This window comes from Tinamus guttatus, unplaced genomic scaffold (genome assembly GCF_059628265.1).
Source record: "Tinamus guttatus ecotype Peru unplaced genomic scaffold, ASM5962826v1 Tinamus_guttatus_pri_ptg000397l, whole genome shotgun sequence".
Classification (NCBI taxonomy): Eukaryota; Metazoa; Chordata; class Aves; order Tinamiformes; family Tinamidae; genus Tinamus; species Tinamus guttatus.
Genome location: NW_028288931.1, coordinates 3209274 through 3225212, shown reverse-complemented (window position 1 = coordinate 3225212; position 15939 = coordinate 3209274). Strand labels below are relative to the sequence as shown.

The 15939-nt window shown below is 52.8% G+C and overlaps 3 protein-coding genes across 7 annotated transcripts; 1 reads left to right on the top strand and 2 right to left on the bottom strand.

Annotated features, from left to right (window-relative positions):
* Positions 1 to 1438: 1438 nt before the first annotated feature.
* Positions 1439 to 7940, bottom strand: MEAF6 (MYST/Esa1 associated factor 6). Of its 5 annotated transcripts, none has more exons than XM_088531168.1 (8): positions 7845 to 7940; positions 6999 to 7114; positions 6844 to 6931; positions 6324 to 6369; positions 5734 to 5926; positions 2910 to 2939; positions 2084 to 2117; positions 1590 to 1634 (listed from the first exon to the last, which is right to left on the bottom strand). In XM_088531168.1, exons 1-8 carry the CDS (start codon positions 7938 to 7940, stop codon positions 1626 to 1628), a joined length of 612 nt encoding a protein of 203 aa, XP_088387294.1. In that variant the 3' UTR covers positions 1590 to 1625. The 5 variants fall into 5 exon arrangements, 4 of the variants coding, with proteins under 4 accessions (XP_088387295.1, XP_088387296.1, XP_088387294.1 ...); XR_015913726.1 differs by lacking the exon at positions 2910 to 2939 and adding an exon at positions 2749 to 2806 and having other exon boundaries at positions 1591 to 1634; XM_088531169.1 differs by lacking the exon at positions 2910 to 2939 and having other exon boundaries at positions 1439 to 1634.
* Positions 7941 to 9116: 1176 nt separating this feature from the next.
* SNIP1 (Smad nuclear interacting protein 1) lies at positions 9117 to 12611 on the bottom strand. Its single transcript, XM_088530985.1, has 4 exons — positions 12580 to 12611; positions 12114 to 12312; positions 11257 to 11840; positions 9117 to 10247 (listed from the first exon to the last, which is right to left on the bottom strand). The coding sequence occupies exons 1-4, from the start codon at positions 12609 to 12611 to the stop codon at positions 9980 to 9982; spliced, it is 1083 nt and encodes a 360-aa protein (XP_088387111.1). The 3' UTR covers positions 9117 to 9979.
* DNALI1 (dynein axonemal light intermediate chain 1) lies at positions 12580 to 15358 on the top strand. The gene is made up of 5 exons (XM_088531166.1): positions 12580 to 12776; positions 12848 to 13017; positions 13670 to 13848; positions 14088 to 14252; positions 15221 to 15358. The coding sequence occupies exons 1-5, from the start codon at positions 12610 to 12612 to the stop codon at positions 15254 to 15256; spliced, it is 717 nt and encodes a 238-aa protein (XP_088387292.1). The 5' UTR covers positions 12580 to 12609; the 3' UTR covers positions 15257 to 15358.
* The last annotated feature ends 581 nt before the right edge of the window (positions 15359 to 15939 follow it).

Sequence of the window (15939 nt, the reverse complement as noted above, 5' to 3'; positions counted from 1 at the left end):
AACTCTTACAGGGGACAGCGCTGATGTCCCCGAGCTGCAACCCCAGCTCCTGCCTTCCCCACACATTGCAATGTCCCCACAAGGACTTGGCCGTTTCACGTCACTCCTCCCTAGGCAGCTGCAGGGCACCATGTTAATGTACCCGGGGGCGGTTTAACTCTGAGCAAAGCATCGGCCGTTCCGATTCCCCTCGAGGAACGCACCAGCTCCCGGGGCTGTTCCTGTCCACGCTCCTCTAATCCGGACGGACGGGGCTGCTCCTTAGCGAGAGGCGCTGCTGAGAGGCAGGAAATGCTGCCCCGTCCCTGCAGCCAGCAGCACCGGGGCCATCCCTGAACCGGGACTGCTGCAAGGACACAAAAAGGGGTGGCCAGAAGAGGGGAAACGGCCTCAGCGACTGCGAGGGCAGGTACGAGGGCTCAGCGGGGCGCAGGGCGGGCGCCTTTCCCCGTCGTGCTGTTCCCAGCAGCGATGGTTGAGCCGAGGCAAAGCCACTGCGGCCCGAGGGACACGGCTAAGGTGGCACCTGGGAAAAGCGCTGCCGCTTCTGACACCAGCACCGGAACCCTGACCCGGTTCCTGTGACAAACGCCCCGTTCGCTGCGTGTTCTGCCAGCGGCAGCCGAGCCGGCTCATCCCTGATCCGTGGGCGCTGTGCCAGCACCAGCGAGAACTGACCGACATCCACGTTGTGCCTTGACGCGGGATTAGCCGGACACGGTTGGAGATCAGGGCCTGGCCATCCCGCCGAGCGCTCGGAACGGGCTGCGAAAGAGGGAGGAGGAACCCACAGGGGCCCTCACAGAGCAGGGGAGCAACCAAAAACACTGAAACTCAGCTTCCTAAACTGAACAAAACGTGAGAAGAGAGACAAAGATGTAACGTTTATTGTCTATGTACAAATGACAGAGGATTGTATTAAAAAGAGAATTCACCCAACCTCAAAGACAGCAAAGAGCAAGATGGCTTTGAGCTCAGCCTTCTTTGTATCTAAAAGCACTACACACACTTTTAAAGGTTCCTGTTTAAAATAAAATTAGAGAAAAGGGGTAACCACCCTCTTCTCTGCTTGAGTAAGAATTCAAATGGGTTGTTCCACAAAATGAAGAACCTTCCTCGCTATACGGATTAAACAAAACAAAAGCCAATTTATTAACTACATACTTCAGATTTAAAAAAAAAAAAGAAAGAAGAATAGAAAACAAAACTCACACAGCTAAATAGCAGTATCAAAAGTAAGCTAGCAGTCTTACAGCGTGGATGGGACATACAGAATCATACCCTGATTCCAGTGGAAAAGAAAAATATCTCCCCATGGTTGTTACAGATGACAGGGGCGTGAGCCAGTTGTAGGACATTCCCGGCAGAGCTGGAAGCACAGGATACTCAGGAACCCAAGACTACCACTACTACACCTTAGTCTTCCTGCAACGCAGGGGATTTGAAAATGATGCAAAGCGCATGGTCCAGGACTACCTCTGCCCCCATCTGAGTTCTTTAGAGCGGAGCATCCCATGGGCAGGCGCTTGGCCAGAGCTGCCATCGGGCTCATCCCATTGCCTGGAGTTTTTCTCCATGGGGATTCGTAGCAGACCTAAATCCCGGCAGCTTCAGCACTGATGAGTCTAGTAGTCCTGCAGAGAAAGGACAGGACAGCCACATTAACACCCTCCCGGGGCCAGCTCTGCTTGGAGGCTCTGTCTTCTCGCATTTCTACATACCACTGGTTGCAGGCAAAACAGAAAAGAGATTTCTTTTTTCCTTATAGCTTAACACTTTAAAGAACAGACCCTTTGAAAGCCTCAGCTCAGAAACACACCATCCAAAACCATGTACTTTTAACACTGCAGATCATGACAAGTCTGAGGGATTTTTAACTGTCACCTAGCTTCCTAACAAGCCTACCTGGGCTTACTCATTGTTAAATCCACAAGACAATGCTTATTTCATCCCAAGATATTCCTCAAACACGGGAATAAGAACTTAAATTACAGCAGAAGCAGGCTTTTTAAGATTAGGAGTCAGTCAGCCACTCGAGTGTATGGATGAGCAATGAAAACAAGGACAGAGCGCTGATACTTACGGCTCTTGGCTTTTTGTTTAACTTGAGATCAATCCTGTGGTTGGAAAGATAAGAGAAATGTCCATTTCAATATATTAAACCAACACCTGCGTTCAAAGAACCAGCTACTGCCTATGGCACAGGCTACAACAAAGACTATTTGGTTAATTCAATCCACATTCTCCATTCAGCTGAGCCAAATCACTGCCCCAGTATTACTGGACAAGGGGCAGCAAGGAGAAGAGAGTGGATTCTTTATTTTTTTTGCCAAAAATGCATATTCCGCCCACTCGGAAAAAGAGTTAATAAAAGATCATAATAAAAATCAAGGGCCGTTACACAGCATAGAGAAATAAGGTTAAATATGCATGCTCTATGTTAATTTGTTAGATGTGTAACTATGCCATAGGTAATTATTCAGACACAGTGCTAACAATTATTTACTGGAATAGAAATAGGAGTGTGAGCTGACAGGTATTAGACAGGCCAAGGGTATTGAGCTTATTACATTTTTTCAGAAGGAAATATCCAAATCTACACTAATCTCCTTATGAAGCAAAGCCAGAAGAATCAGAATTTAACTAAGTTTTTAAGTTAAAAAAGTTTATCTATTTAAAAATGGAATAGAGAGGTAAAGAAGAGTGAAGTTAATTTAATTTTGCTAAAGTTATTAAATAAAATGTTACCTCCATCACGCTTTTCTGTTTTTAAAAAAAACTTCCCAGCCTAACCTAATATACATACCTACAATTAAACAGATAAACTATGGGTTAGAAAGGTCTCAAAAGGCACATTGGTGTCTACACACTAACAACACAGCACAAGAACTAATTCAAGTCAAACTTACTCAAAGTCATAATCAAACATGCCAGACGGGCTGAGGGGCAGCATTTGAAAGGAAGAAAGCAATAGAAATTAATATACTAATGAATTAAATAAATTAGTTGATTAGCCACCCTAGCAAGAGTAATAAAAAAATAAAAATAAAAAAATAAAGCCAGTGTTCAAATGCCATAAAGTTCTTAAAATATCTTAACCAGAATTGGGCACAAAAAGCACTCCAGATTTGGCAATCTAGAGTCCCCCTCCCCGATTTGATTTCCAGAAAAAAAAAAGGAAAAAAAATAAAAATAAAAAGGTGTTAAAACAAGAGGCAGAGTAGTTTTATGGAGGGAATTTTATGTGCAGAAAAAGGAAGCTATTGATTACTTGGAAGTGCACACTAGCTCACAGGCAGGGGAACGAATTGCCAAACGAACGGGTGGTCAGTAAGCAGCGGCTTTGTCGAGGTTATTGCAGCAAAGCAGAGCCATAAAACTGTGGCCAACTGTGCAATCAGCTACTCTCATAACGTGCACACACACACACTGCTCTCACACTCGCTTCATTTAGGAAGCAAAACCGAAAACGTGGTAACGAGGCTGCGTCTAATTGCAGTTGAGTCCCGTTCGCACTCGCGCGGCGCCCACGGCTCCTCCTGAAGCTCCCACTGTGCTTGGAGAAGGACTTACCAAACATCTCTAAGCAGCTCTGAATTCCTTAGAGGAAGCAACAGTGTTTCCTCCTGGAATTTTTGGCCACTGAGCACACAGGGAATAACCGTCTTTGCCTTTCTGCAGGCCCTGAGGATGCCCACGCTGATGTCCAGCTGATTCCCTGCTTTTAACTCGGAGCAAAATCCCATGTGCAGCTGCAGTCGTGCCCACTCTGATGGAAACTTTCAACCCTGCTGCCTGGTCAGGCATCAACTGGAAAAGCCTCATGAGAACTGCCACAAAGGCAGCCTCCAGGGTTCCTTTTTCCCCTAATACACGATATTCAAGGAACAGACACACAGGCCTGTTTATAAAAAGCACTCCAGGTTGCAAGGCATTTTAAAGCACTTAGTTATACTTTTAGTAAATAAGGACTGTTTTTTTTTTTTCTTAATCTATGTATGTTCAAAAATTCCATGGTCTTTTTTTGCTGAAATTTAGGGGACAGTCAGTAAGAGCGATCACAATTTTAACAGTGCTTTTATTAAAGACAAACGTGCTTCCTTTCACTGTCTGGCCATGCTGAGCATTACAGAATAGTCGTTATTAATTGGAAAAGCCTTTCCATAATTGAAATTTGTCTGATGCATCTCTCAAGATGATAATAATTGCCATACCAGATCAGATCAGGGCTCCTCATGTCCAATATTCTGTCTCCAACAGTACCAGCATCAGCTGCTTCAGTGGCAGGAATGTGCAAGAACCCCCAAAGCAAAATAACCTTTCAGTAGGAAGGTTTCTTCCTAATTCCTGCTGCCTAAGTTTGGAGCAAAACTCAATGGGGCAAAAGAATGCATATTATTTACAGCATTTGTAACACAATGGCAATGGATTGGTTGGTTTGTTTTCTATATAAGCATTTAGTAGAATAATTTGTTTGGAAAAAAAACGCACAATTTTCTTCTGCTGTACTTTGTACTTCAGCTTTACAGATTGTTTTTCTGAACTTGCTTACAGAGGCTTGTTTTTTTTGCTTTTTTTTTTTTTTTTTGGTTAACCCTGGACTTCTTTCCAAATATCTACAGGCAAACAGAAAAAGAAAAAAAAAAGTTTTAAACTGCTTAGGATTCCTAGTTTATAAGAAATTGAAGAAGACACCCAGTATTGGGTGACGGCCCAATTAAAATCCTGACCTAAGAATTAAAGATACAGCAATGACTCCAAACCTAATGAAGGAGAAAGGCAGTTAATCAGTTTGCAAACACTTTACCTACCTCTGCATCAGCCAAATGAATTTCCCCCCAGCGATCTTACGGAGTTTTTACCACTGCTCTTTAAAACATTTATCTCTCCTGCAGTCGTATGGCAAGTTCCCCAAGAGGGAAACCTGTCCATACCCACAGCCAACAAGCTGAGGCAGAAGGAATGTTTGATTTTGTTCTCCTTCATTTCTAGTAATCTTTAGGGATCAGTTACAGCAATCATTTCCAGACAGGCACAGTTCTGAAGCAAGTCCCCAGCTCTTCTTTCCAGGTAGTTCTGTTTCTAAGGGCATAACCCCATGTTATCCCATTCTTTAGCCTTCCTCGAGCTAGCTCTTATTGCAGAGTGCTGAAACCAGGCAGGAAGCAGGTTATGTTTATGCTGGCCCGGGGGGAATATCCCTGCAAAATATTATTTCTGATGCTGGAGCCATCAGCCTGCCCGCTGCAGCTTAAGGTCTTGACAAAGAAAGCAACTCTGAGCTAAAGACCCTCAGGACAACAACAACAAAGAACAGTTTAGAGTGAAAATACTGAGGGTATCCACAGTGCCCCATTCTGATTTGCTTCTTCACCCTCCTTCCCCAAAGAAAGCAGTTCTGCAGGAACCTGTGCGGCCAGCACTGGACACCAGGCCTGTTATCCTGCTCTCCGGAGGGAAAACACTTTTATTTTCCTTGATAGAGTTGAGAAGGCCCAGTCACAGATTTAGCTGTAGCAGAGCTGGAATGAGCAGGAGTGCAGACGCTGGTTTTAGCTGCCTTCCCCTCCTTCCTGCAATGGCAGCAATCCTGATGTGTACAACTTAAAAACAAGAGACATTACCACAAAAAAAGACATCACCCGAGCTGAAGTTACTAGGTCCTTGCACACAGTAAGGTCATTTCAGCAACTGGTAGCCATTCACAGGGGGAAGGCTGCAGGTACCACTAACCTGTGTCGATTTTTGTTCTTCCTTTTTTTGTGGCTGCTGTGGTGGCTGCCAGAGGAAGTGGAGGAAGCAGCTTTCTGGGGTTTCACCCCCTGCACAGACCCATCCAGCTCTTCAGCATCCTCCTGGTTGGGCTCATTCTCTTGGTTGTGGAAGTCTGGGGAGGTGTCACTTTCCGTCCCACTCCCCGGCTCCCCTGCACACGACAAACACAGCGGTCACCTCCCCGATCACATCCCAGCCTGGCGAATCCCTGAACCCCCCTGAGCAAACGGAGCAGCCTCCAGCAAAGGAGCACGGGGCACCCAGGGGCAAGGAAGACAGCCTGAAAATTATACCCAAAGTGGAGCAGGCTGCTCCTCACTGACTGAGGGAAACTAGACTGGTGTCTGATTTGATTTCAGTTACAAGATTTTTTTTTTAATCTTAACATAAATGGTTAATATTCTGAAAGCACTAGGGAAAGAAAACGAGTTTTCGCAGTTTTTGACTCCAAACCCTGGAAATTCAGCACTGATCAGCACATAATGGATGTGGAAGTTTAGTCCTTTCCAAATCAGTTGTGTTCAGGGCGAAACAAAGAAGTGACTTACGCTTCTCAATGAGCTGGTCTTGGACTCCAGCTAACGCACTGACCGCCTGGAAAACCAAAAGGGACTTCATGAAAGCGGCAATTCACTTACTTGTTTTCAAACATCCAAGACAGGGAAATCACCTACGCAGGAAGACACACCAAGCCTTTGCTTAAAAGAACTTACAACCCAGCACCAACATGGCACAACAAAAGGGAGAGTTAGGAGCAAAAAGACAGGCAGGCAGCAGTGACAGAGACAAGTGGCAGGGGTGTTTCTTGGCCGCCGTTACCTTTCACCTCTTCAGACACTAGGAAAAAGAGTTTTCTGAAAGAAATTGCAACATGGAAGTGAAGCTGCTGGGGAGGGGAGGAGATAGAAACACACAGCTTAAACCAAAACAGGTCCTGGGGCAGCTGCAGCACCACGACACGTCCCGGGGCAGCGAGAGCGCCCCGGTGTTGGCAGCGGGGAGGGGAAGGGGCGATTCCCGCCGGGGCTGGCGGCACCCGGGCTCCCGCGGGGCCGGGACGTCGCTCACCGCGGCCGAGGTGACGGAGGACTTGCTGAAGAGCCGCTCGGCCTCCTTGAACTTGCGGTTCCTGCGGTCGTTCTTGCTGTTGGAGTTCCTGCAAGAGAGAGCGCAGCAGCGGCGTGGCGGGCGGGCCCGGGCGGCCGCGCGCGCGGGGCACTCACTTCTGGTTGGTGAGGTAGCGGTCCCAGCCGCGGATGATGTTCCCGTACATCTGCGTGTCCTCCAGGTAGCTGCCCTCGAACGCGTAGATCTGCCGCTCCAGGTTGGCCAGCGTCTCCTGGGGAGGCGGGAGGTGAGGACCCGCACGCGGATTCGGACTGGGACCCGCACCCAGACCTGGATCCGGACCTGGACCCAGACCTGGATCCGGACCTGGACCCAGACCTGGATTCGGACCTGGACCCGGACTGCGACTCGCACCCCCCAGCCCGGCCCCAACTGGCCCGGACCCGCACCCAGACCCGGACCTGGACTGGGATCTGCACCCAGACCAGGACCCGGACTCACACCTCCCAGTCTGGCCCAGATCTGCCCAGACCCGGCCTCAGACCTGCACCCAGACCAGGACCTGCACCCACACCCGAACGCAGACTGGGACCAGCACCTGGACCAGGACTCACACCCAGACCCAGACATGCACCTGGATTCAGACCCAGACCCGGACTGGGACCAGCACCCGGACCAGGACCTGCACCCAGACTCAGACCCGCACCCAGACCCAGACATGCACCTAGATCCAGACCCAGATCCAGACCTGGACTGGGACCCACACCTAGACCCAGACCTGCAACCAGACCCAGACCCAGACCTGCCCTCAAACCTGGACCTGAACCCGCACCCAGATCCGGACTCGGACCCGCACCCAGACCCGCACCTGCACCCCCCGGCCCGGCCTGGGCCCACCCGGACCCGGACCCGCCCCCGGCCCGGACCCGCACCCGCACCCGGACCCGCCCCCGGCCCGGACCCGCACCCAGACCCGGACCCGCCCTCGGCCCGGCCCGCACCGCCAGCTCCTGCTTGCGCTTCACCAGCTCCGCCAGCTCGCGCCGCGTGTCGGGGATCTGCGGGGGGCCGCCCGCCTTGGCGTGGAGCGCGGCCATGGCGGCCCGCGCCGCGGCGGCCGGAGCGGCACGAGGGGGCAGCGCCGAGGCGCCGCCACCGGCGCCAGCACCGATACCGACACCAGCACCGATACCGGCAGCGGCTCCGACACCGATATCGGCAACGGCAGCGGCCGCGCGGCCCGGAACGGAACGGAGCGGAACGCGGCCCCGCGCCCGCGCCGCCCGGACCGGAACTGCACGCAACGGCCCGGAGCGGTCCGGCCCGCAACACCGCCCCCCGCGGCCCGGAACGGAACAGCCCGGAACGCCGCGCCCGCGCCGCCCGGAACGGACCGGAAGGGGACGGAGAGGAGCGGCCCGCGCAGCGTCCCCGGGGCGCTGAGGAGCCCCCGTGGGGTCGGGAGGGGCGAGCGCGGCCCGGGGCGGCGCGCGGGAACCGGGAACCCCGCACCGGGAACCCCGCAACGGGCACCGGGAGCCCCGCACCGGGCACCGGGAACCCCGCAACGGGAACCCCGCAACGGGCACCGGGAGCCCCGCACCGGGAACCGGGAACCCCGCAACGGGCACCGGGAACCCCGCAGCGGGAGGCACCTGGGAATTAGGAACCCCGCCCTGGGAATCCCGCACCGGGCACTCCACACCGGGAAGCACCTGGGAACTAGGAACCCCACACCAGGAACCGGTCACCCCACACCGGGAACCAGGCGCCCCACACCGGGAACCGGTCACCCCACGGGGAACCAGGCTCTGGGGACCCCCCGCCGGGCCCGGTCTCTGCCCCCTGCCCGCTCCCAGCTCCGTGGCGGGTCCCAAGGGACAGAGAGGCCAGAAGCGCCCTGGGCTCCGTTTCCAAACTCTTTATTAAAACCCCCCTAAAGAAACGAGACCCCCCTCAAAACACGGCCCCGTCCCCACCGCGGGCTGAGACCCCTCCGGGCACGGCCACATTTACACCATAAACACCCGGGGCAACGATGTGGGCGTCCGACGTAGAGACAGCACCGGCGGCAGCGACGGTGACCGCACGACACCTGGGACACGGGAATAAAGAAGTGAAAAACGTTACATTTCATTCACCAGAAAGCCAAGCACGGGAAGGAACCATTCAAAAATAGGCAAAATAGAAGTACTTTCATTAACTACAATTTTTTCTCTGCCTCCTAAAACGTGTTTTCTTCTACAGCAGAAAACAAGAATACTTCAAACAAATGACAGTAAAACGTTTTATATAAAGAAAACTTAAATAGTGCAAACTGTTGAAAATGTCTCATCACATAACAGGTATCTACAGGTAATAGAAACAAGGAGAAATTTATACGGTCGCGCTGTTATCAAAAAATAAAGGATTCTGCTTTCAAACTGGATACTCAACATCCAAAAACAATTTCAGTATCTAGTTTCAACATATTTGGGCATATACTGACTTCAGCCCCCACACCACAGTATTGTAACTAAAGCTCCGGGAAGCGTTTCCCTTCCCCTCTGAATTCCATGGTATTCCGGTAAAATGCCCATCCCTGAAAAGTTTTTTACAATGCAAACTAACTACCCAAACATACAAATACCAGAGGGGTTTTGTGACATTCCTGCCTCTTTCATAGTGAAACGTGATAAACTCCTCTAGATTTCTTAACGGACATACAAATTTGGCAAATCCTATCAAGTAAGAGAAAATATATCAGGCTAGTTTCTACCTAATTTTTCAGTTAAGTAGCATTTTCAAAGGATTATGACAAAACAGCTCATAAAAATAATTTTAAATACGCCTACTGTGTTTTACATTATTTACTAGGAGTCTTTCAACACATGTTGAATATTTCCAGCACCGTAGCTTTCACTCCAGGTGCTCTTTGTTCTTTGCCAGGGGAAATAAGCTTAGAAAACGCTGGATTTCTTGATAAGGAGAATTATCAGAGATGATTAAGTCCCCCAAATAAGCTACAAGAACAGACCAGCAACAGAAGGACTTTAAGGCAGTAAGAAGCACCAGTGCTTTGATGCTCCCATGTTTATATCCCAATGAATGTTCTATTGGAAAGATATTTTTACCACCCCAATTTCTTCCCCATCTGTTAACTGTCTGACTCTTCCTCCTTCTCTTCCTCCTCCTCGTCATCGTCCTTTGTGTTTGCCTCGGATTTATCCGAGGACTCGTGAAGGAGGACGTATTCCCTGCTGCTGAAGCCGAATTTGAGCACATCCTTTTCTTTCAGTTCGTAGTAGCGCTGCGGCTCGATCCGCTGGTTGTTCAGGAAGGTCCCGTTGCCGGAGCCGAGGTCGATGATATAGGGCCTCACTCTGCGGCCGACGGTGCCGTCGGCGCGCGTGTACTCCACGAGCCTGGCGGGACAAAAGGCACCGGGTCGAGAGCAGGGACACACCTAACATCCCCCCTTGTGCAAAAACAGTGCCAAAAGACACTCCAAAACCAGCGGGGTTGAACATTTTCTGTGTTTTCGGAAATGTTCGCAAGCCTGGGAAAGCAAGGAGACTCTGGGGGAGATTCCAGTAACACCCAAAACTGGGATTCTGATAGACCGCATCACCTTCCAAAACCCGGGGTGACAGGACTCAGTAATCTATAAGGTTTATCAAAAAGAGAGGTGTCTGCTCCTTAGAAGACCAACCCTGTTTGCAGCAGAGTAGCAATTCTTGTTGCAAAAGATCCAGTGGAAACCCCTCCTTGGACCAACTTGTGGAAGCCCCTCCTTGGACCAACTTGTGGAAGCCCCTCCTTGGAACAACTTGTGGAAGCCCCTCCTTGGACCAACTTGTGGGAGCCCCTCCTTGGACCAACTTGTGGAAGCCCCTCCTTGGACCAACTTGTGGAAGCCCCTCCTTGGACCAACTTGTGGAAGCCCCTCCTTGGACCAACTTGTGGAAGCCCCTCCTTGGACCAACTTGTGGAAGCCCCTCCTTGGACCAACTTGTGGAAGCCCCTCCTTGGACCAACTTGTGGGAACCCCTCCTTGGAACAACTTGTGGAAGCCCCTCCTTGGAACAACTTGTGGAAGCCCCTCCTTGGAACAACTTGTGGAAGCCCCTCCTTGGAACAACTTGTGGGAACCCCTCCTTGGACCAACTTGTGGGAACCCCTCCTTGGACCAACTTGTGGGAACCCCTCCTTGGAACAACTTGTGGGAACCCCTCCTTGGACCAACTTGTGGGAACCTCTCCTTGGAACAACTTGTGGGAACCCCTCCTTGGACCAACTTGTGGAAGCCCCTCCTCGGAACAACTTGTGGAAGCCCCTCCTTGGAACAACTTCACTGCCAGCGACCCCCGTGGGCGCTGGCTCCGGCTCGGACGCCCGCGCAGCCCCGCGCCGAACCCCGCGCTCCCGGCTCACCGGTACTGGAAGACGGCGTGCTGCTTGGAGCACGACGGGTGGTCGATGGGGATGTCGGCGATGCGCCGGTGCCGGCCCAGCAGGTAGGCGCTCTGCCGGTGGATGTACATGACGGGCAGGAACTCGTCGTTCTTGAACGGGTAGAGGCGCCACCGCGTCTTCGGGATCCGCGCCTCGGGGGGCTCGCTGTACTTGATCACGACGCCCCGGAAGGTGTTGGCGTCCTCCAGGAGGGCACCGGACAGTTCAAAACTTGGCTTCTCTTTTTTTACGGGCTCTTTCGGTTTATTCTCGGCCTGCCGGAGTTCCGGGTTCTGGCTAACGCCGCTCGCTTCGTTCTTCTCCCGATGCTCCCGTCTCCTCTCGTTGTAAAACTCCCTCTCCGCTTGCTGCTCGCGGATGTTCTGCACATCCCTGTCTCGCTCGTGGCCTCGGCCTCCAGGCCTTTCGCTGGGATTTTTCCTCCTGTCCGAGTGGTCCCTGTGTCTCTCTCTCTCATCGCTTCTGTCCCGCCTGTGTTCCTGTTCGGACGAGCTCCTCTGCCTCCGCTCCTCGTTGCCTCTGTGCGGATGCTCATCTCGTTCCTGTAACGAAGAGCCTCTTACGGTAACCGACTTGGAAGGAAAAAGCAGGGAATCTACTTTAAAGAGAAACAACGCGTGAAAAACGAGGAGTCTGACGTCTTCTGACTTAACACAAAGCAGGAGAAAACTTCCCTGCAGAACGAACAGGCCTCGCTGATGCCCGTTCAAGGGATGACACAGGCTGTAAAGCGGCTGAGGGACACCCGGGGGAGCACGGGGAGGGCCGGGGCTCCGCAGGGGCCGCGCGGGACACGGGTCCCCCCCGCCACTCACCTGCTTGACGCGCACGTTGGCGCGGCGGGGGCTGCGGCTCCTGCGCGCGCGCGGCGAGCGGCTCCTGCGGCCCTTCTCGCGCCTCTTGGGCGACCTGCAAGGAGAGCGAGAGGCGCTGAGCGCGGCGGCGGCGCGGGGCGGCGCGCGGCCGGGCCGGGGCCTACCTGCTGCCGCCGCCGCTGCGCCGCGGCCCGCGCCGCTCCTCGGCCGGGGGGGACTGGCTGCCGCGCGCCGGGCGGGCGCGGGAGCCGGAGCGGGGCCGCGCGGCGGGCGGGGAGCCCCGCGGGGAGCCCCGCTCCGCCCGCGCCGCCGCCGAGCGCCGCCCGCGCCGCCGCGCGCCCGCCGCCTCCTCCATGGCGCCGCCGCGGGGAGGGCGCGCCGCTTCCGCCCGCTCCCGGCAGCGCTTCCGCAGCGCACTGCGCAGGCGCGGAGCGGCGGGCCCCGCCCCTCCTTCCCTCCCGGTTGCCGTGGCGACGCGGCGCGCGCGGCGGCCGCCATGATCCCGCCGCCGGACTCGCTGGTGCGCTACGAGCCGCCCGTGCTCGTGAGCCGCCGCGGGGAGCGCCGCGCCGCCGCCGCCGCCGCCGCCCCGCCGCGCCCCGGCTCCGCCGCCGAGCCCGCGCCGCCCGCGCGGGACGTGCTCAACGCCATCCTGCCGCCGCGGTGAGGGGCGCGCGCGCGGGCCCCGCCGCCCCCGCCGCCGGTGGCGGCGCTCACGGTGCTTTCCGGTGCAGGGAGTGGAGCGAGGACGGGCGGCTGTGGGTGCAGGAGGTGTCGGGCGCGCCCAGCACCCGCGCCGACGTGGTGCGTCTGCAGGAGCAGCTGGACCTGCGGCTGCAGCAGCGCCAGGCGCGCGAGACCGGCCTGTGCCCGGTGCGCCGCGAGCTCTACGCGCAGTGCTTCGGTACGGGCCCGCCGCCCCCGTGCCCCCCGAGCCCCTGTCCCTTGATCTCTACACACGGTGCTTCAGTACAGGCCTCGCGGCCGTGTCCCCTCGATCCGCATCCCTACCCTGTGCCAGCAGCCTCTGGTGTCCCCTGCAGCGGTGCCCACGGTGCCACTGTCCCTGTGCCCCACGAGCTCTACACACGATGCTTCAGTACAGGTCTTGGGGGGATGCCCCCTTAATGCCCCCCGCATCCCTAACTTGCGCCAATAGCCCCCAGTGTCACCTGCAGCGGTGCCCGCAGTGGCCCCATCCCTCTGCCCCATGGTCTCTACACCCGGTGCTTCAGTACAGGCCTCACAGGGACGTCCCCTTAATGCCCCCGCATCCCTAACCTGCGCCAATAGCCCCCAGTGTCACCTGCAGCGGTGACCGCAGTGGCCCTGTCGCTCTCCCCCATGGTCTCTACACCCGGTGCTTCAGTACAGGCCTCACAGGGACATCCCCTTAATGTCCCCCACATCCCTACGCTGCACCAATATCCCCCTGTGCCCCCCGCAGTGTCCCTAGCTCCCCATGGAGCCCTCCCGGCCTCCACGCAGTACCCGACACGCGGTAACCGCAGCAGCCCCCGCGTCCCTAACGGGGCGTTTGTCCCTGTCCTCGCAAGACGAACTGATCCGCGAAACCACCATCAACTGCGCCGAGCGGGGGCTGCTGCTGCTGCGCGTGCGGGACGAGATCCAGATGACACTCGCCGCCCACCAGACGCTCTACGAGAGCAGCGTCGCCTTCGGCATGCGCAAGGCGCTGCAGGCCGAGCAGGGCAAGTCGGACATGGAGAAGAGGGTAAGGGCGGCAACTTCACCACGTTTTATATACTCAAAGCTTTATATAATTTATATGATGTCCACTGGATGGCAGTAAAGATCATCAAACTGCTGACGTTCCTGCTCCCTAGGGCTTAACTGTAGTCCGTAAATTCGCTATATATCCAGCATGGCACGGCCTGCAGTCTGCTCCTAGCTCCAGGGGAAGTTGCTTATTTATACAAAGAAAACTCGAGGGCGCTGTACTCTTTTTCCAAGATTGCAGAGCTGGAAGAAGAAAAGCGGGAGTTGGAAAAGCAAGTGAACGAACAGAAGGCTAAATGTGAAGCTATTGAAAAACGTGAAAATGAAAGGCGGCAGATAGAGGAAAAGAAACACACCGAAGAGGTCCAGTTCCTGAAACGCACAAATCAGCAGCTCAAGGTTAGTAAAGATCTGATTCTAAACACTGGGAAAAGGCTGCTCCTTTCACACCTGGATCACTGAAACTGATTTGCAAAGGACAGGAGTAACTGTGTGAGCTACTATTTTTTCAGTAGCCAAAACCCCTTCAGTTTGACAAAAACAGATTTCCTTGCTTTAGGAAAAAAATAAAATAAAAAAAGCTTGATTACTTGATTAAAAAAATTATTCAGAAACAACTTTAAATCTTTCTTCCAGAAGTTTCCTATACAGTAACCTGCTTTCCTCATCTTATTTCTTACAGTTTTTCTTGTTTAAACCATTAATCTTCAGGCCATCTTGAACTGTTTTAGGATATAAAATGGAGCAAATGTTCGACTAAAGCTCTGTTGCCACTGAATTTGTTTCTTCCTTGAACTAGCAAGATTTTAACAGCTGTGTATGGACTGCTGCAGAAAGAGGATGATCTGGGCGTCCTGGACACTTCACACACAGAATCTCCCTGATCGATCTCCTGATTGGGCGTCAAGTTGTCTCAGTAATGAGAAAACTTGCTCTTTCCAGTTCCTTTTGTCCCGGAGTCAGAGCTTGTGTTCCAAACCCTGAAGAGCCAAATATTTAATTTAGCGAACATAGTCCAGCCTGAAATCAGAGAACTCAGTCCCCTGTTTCAACAGCTTTTATTTAATTTCCTTTTCAATGCTTTACATTATAAAAATGAGTCTTTCATTGTATGGAACCAAGGCCAACTCTTTTCTTCTCAGAATGCAACAAGTCTGCATGCCAAGAATGAAATGTTAATTTATAAAACATGTAGCAAGAAATGAAATAACCAAGGGAAAAGAACCCTGGCCTGCTTTTCTTGAAGTATTGCAGCATCCCTCAGCTCCTCGCTTTGAATATATAACAGACAATTTATCGCTTTTCAGCAACGTGGGTTTATTTTTTAGATTGAGGCTAATTTAACTTACTGTTTCATTTGTTTTCAGGCCCAACTTGAAGGCATCATTGCACCAAATAAGTAGATTTCTTATTGTCCCCCGGCCTGTGCTCAGAAGAACTGTCAAAGCAAGAAGTTTGCAATTAGTGAAGGAGATTTGCCTTCATAAAACTACGCTGAATTTCCACTCACCGGTAACTGAAGGCCGTGCAATTGTACAGATTCGCTTCCAGCGCTGTTTCAGCATTCAGCCTCCTAAACAGTAAAGCCATCTGGGACCTACCTGCTGCTAATATGCTCTATGACCCTCAAAGCAATATACTAATAAAACTTTATTTTTTTTCCCCTCCTCATGTGTGTCTCAAATTCTTTCTTTGAAAATGTTGTTTCCTGTGTGTATGTGCAACTTAGTGATAACAGCACATCAAAAAACTTAGTTTTGTTGAAAGCTAGGATAAGTAGTAAGTCCTTCACAATGCCACTCCAAGAACTGTTTCTCCACAAAAGCAAATGCCATCTTTCCTTGAGGAATCTGTATAACTAGCTGGATATACACAAACCCTGGGAAGATGATTCTCTGTAGAACAACTCAGTAAAAGCCATTTTGAGGGGGGGAACAAACAAACAGAAAAGGCTCTGAACAGCCTCAGTGCCCTTTCTGCTGAAGAGCATCTCAGGTGGCTTGGCAATGCAATGTATGTTGACTTCAGAGGGTGATGTGCAAAGACCATGATCTCTATTTGCATAAAGAACCTCAGATAATTCAGA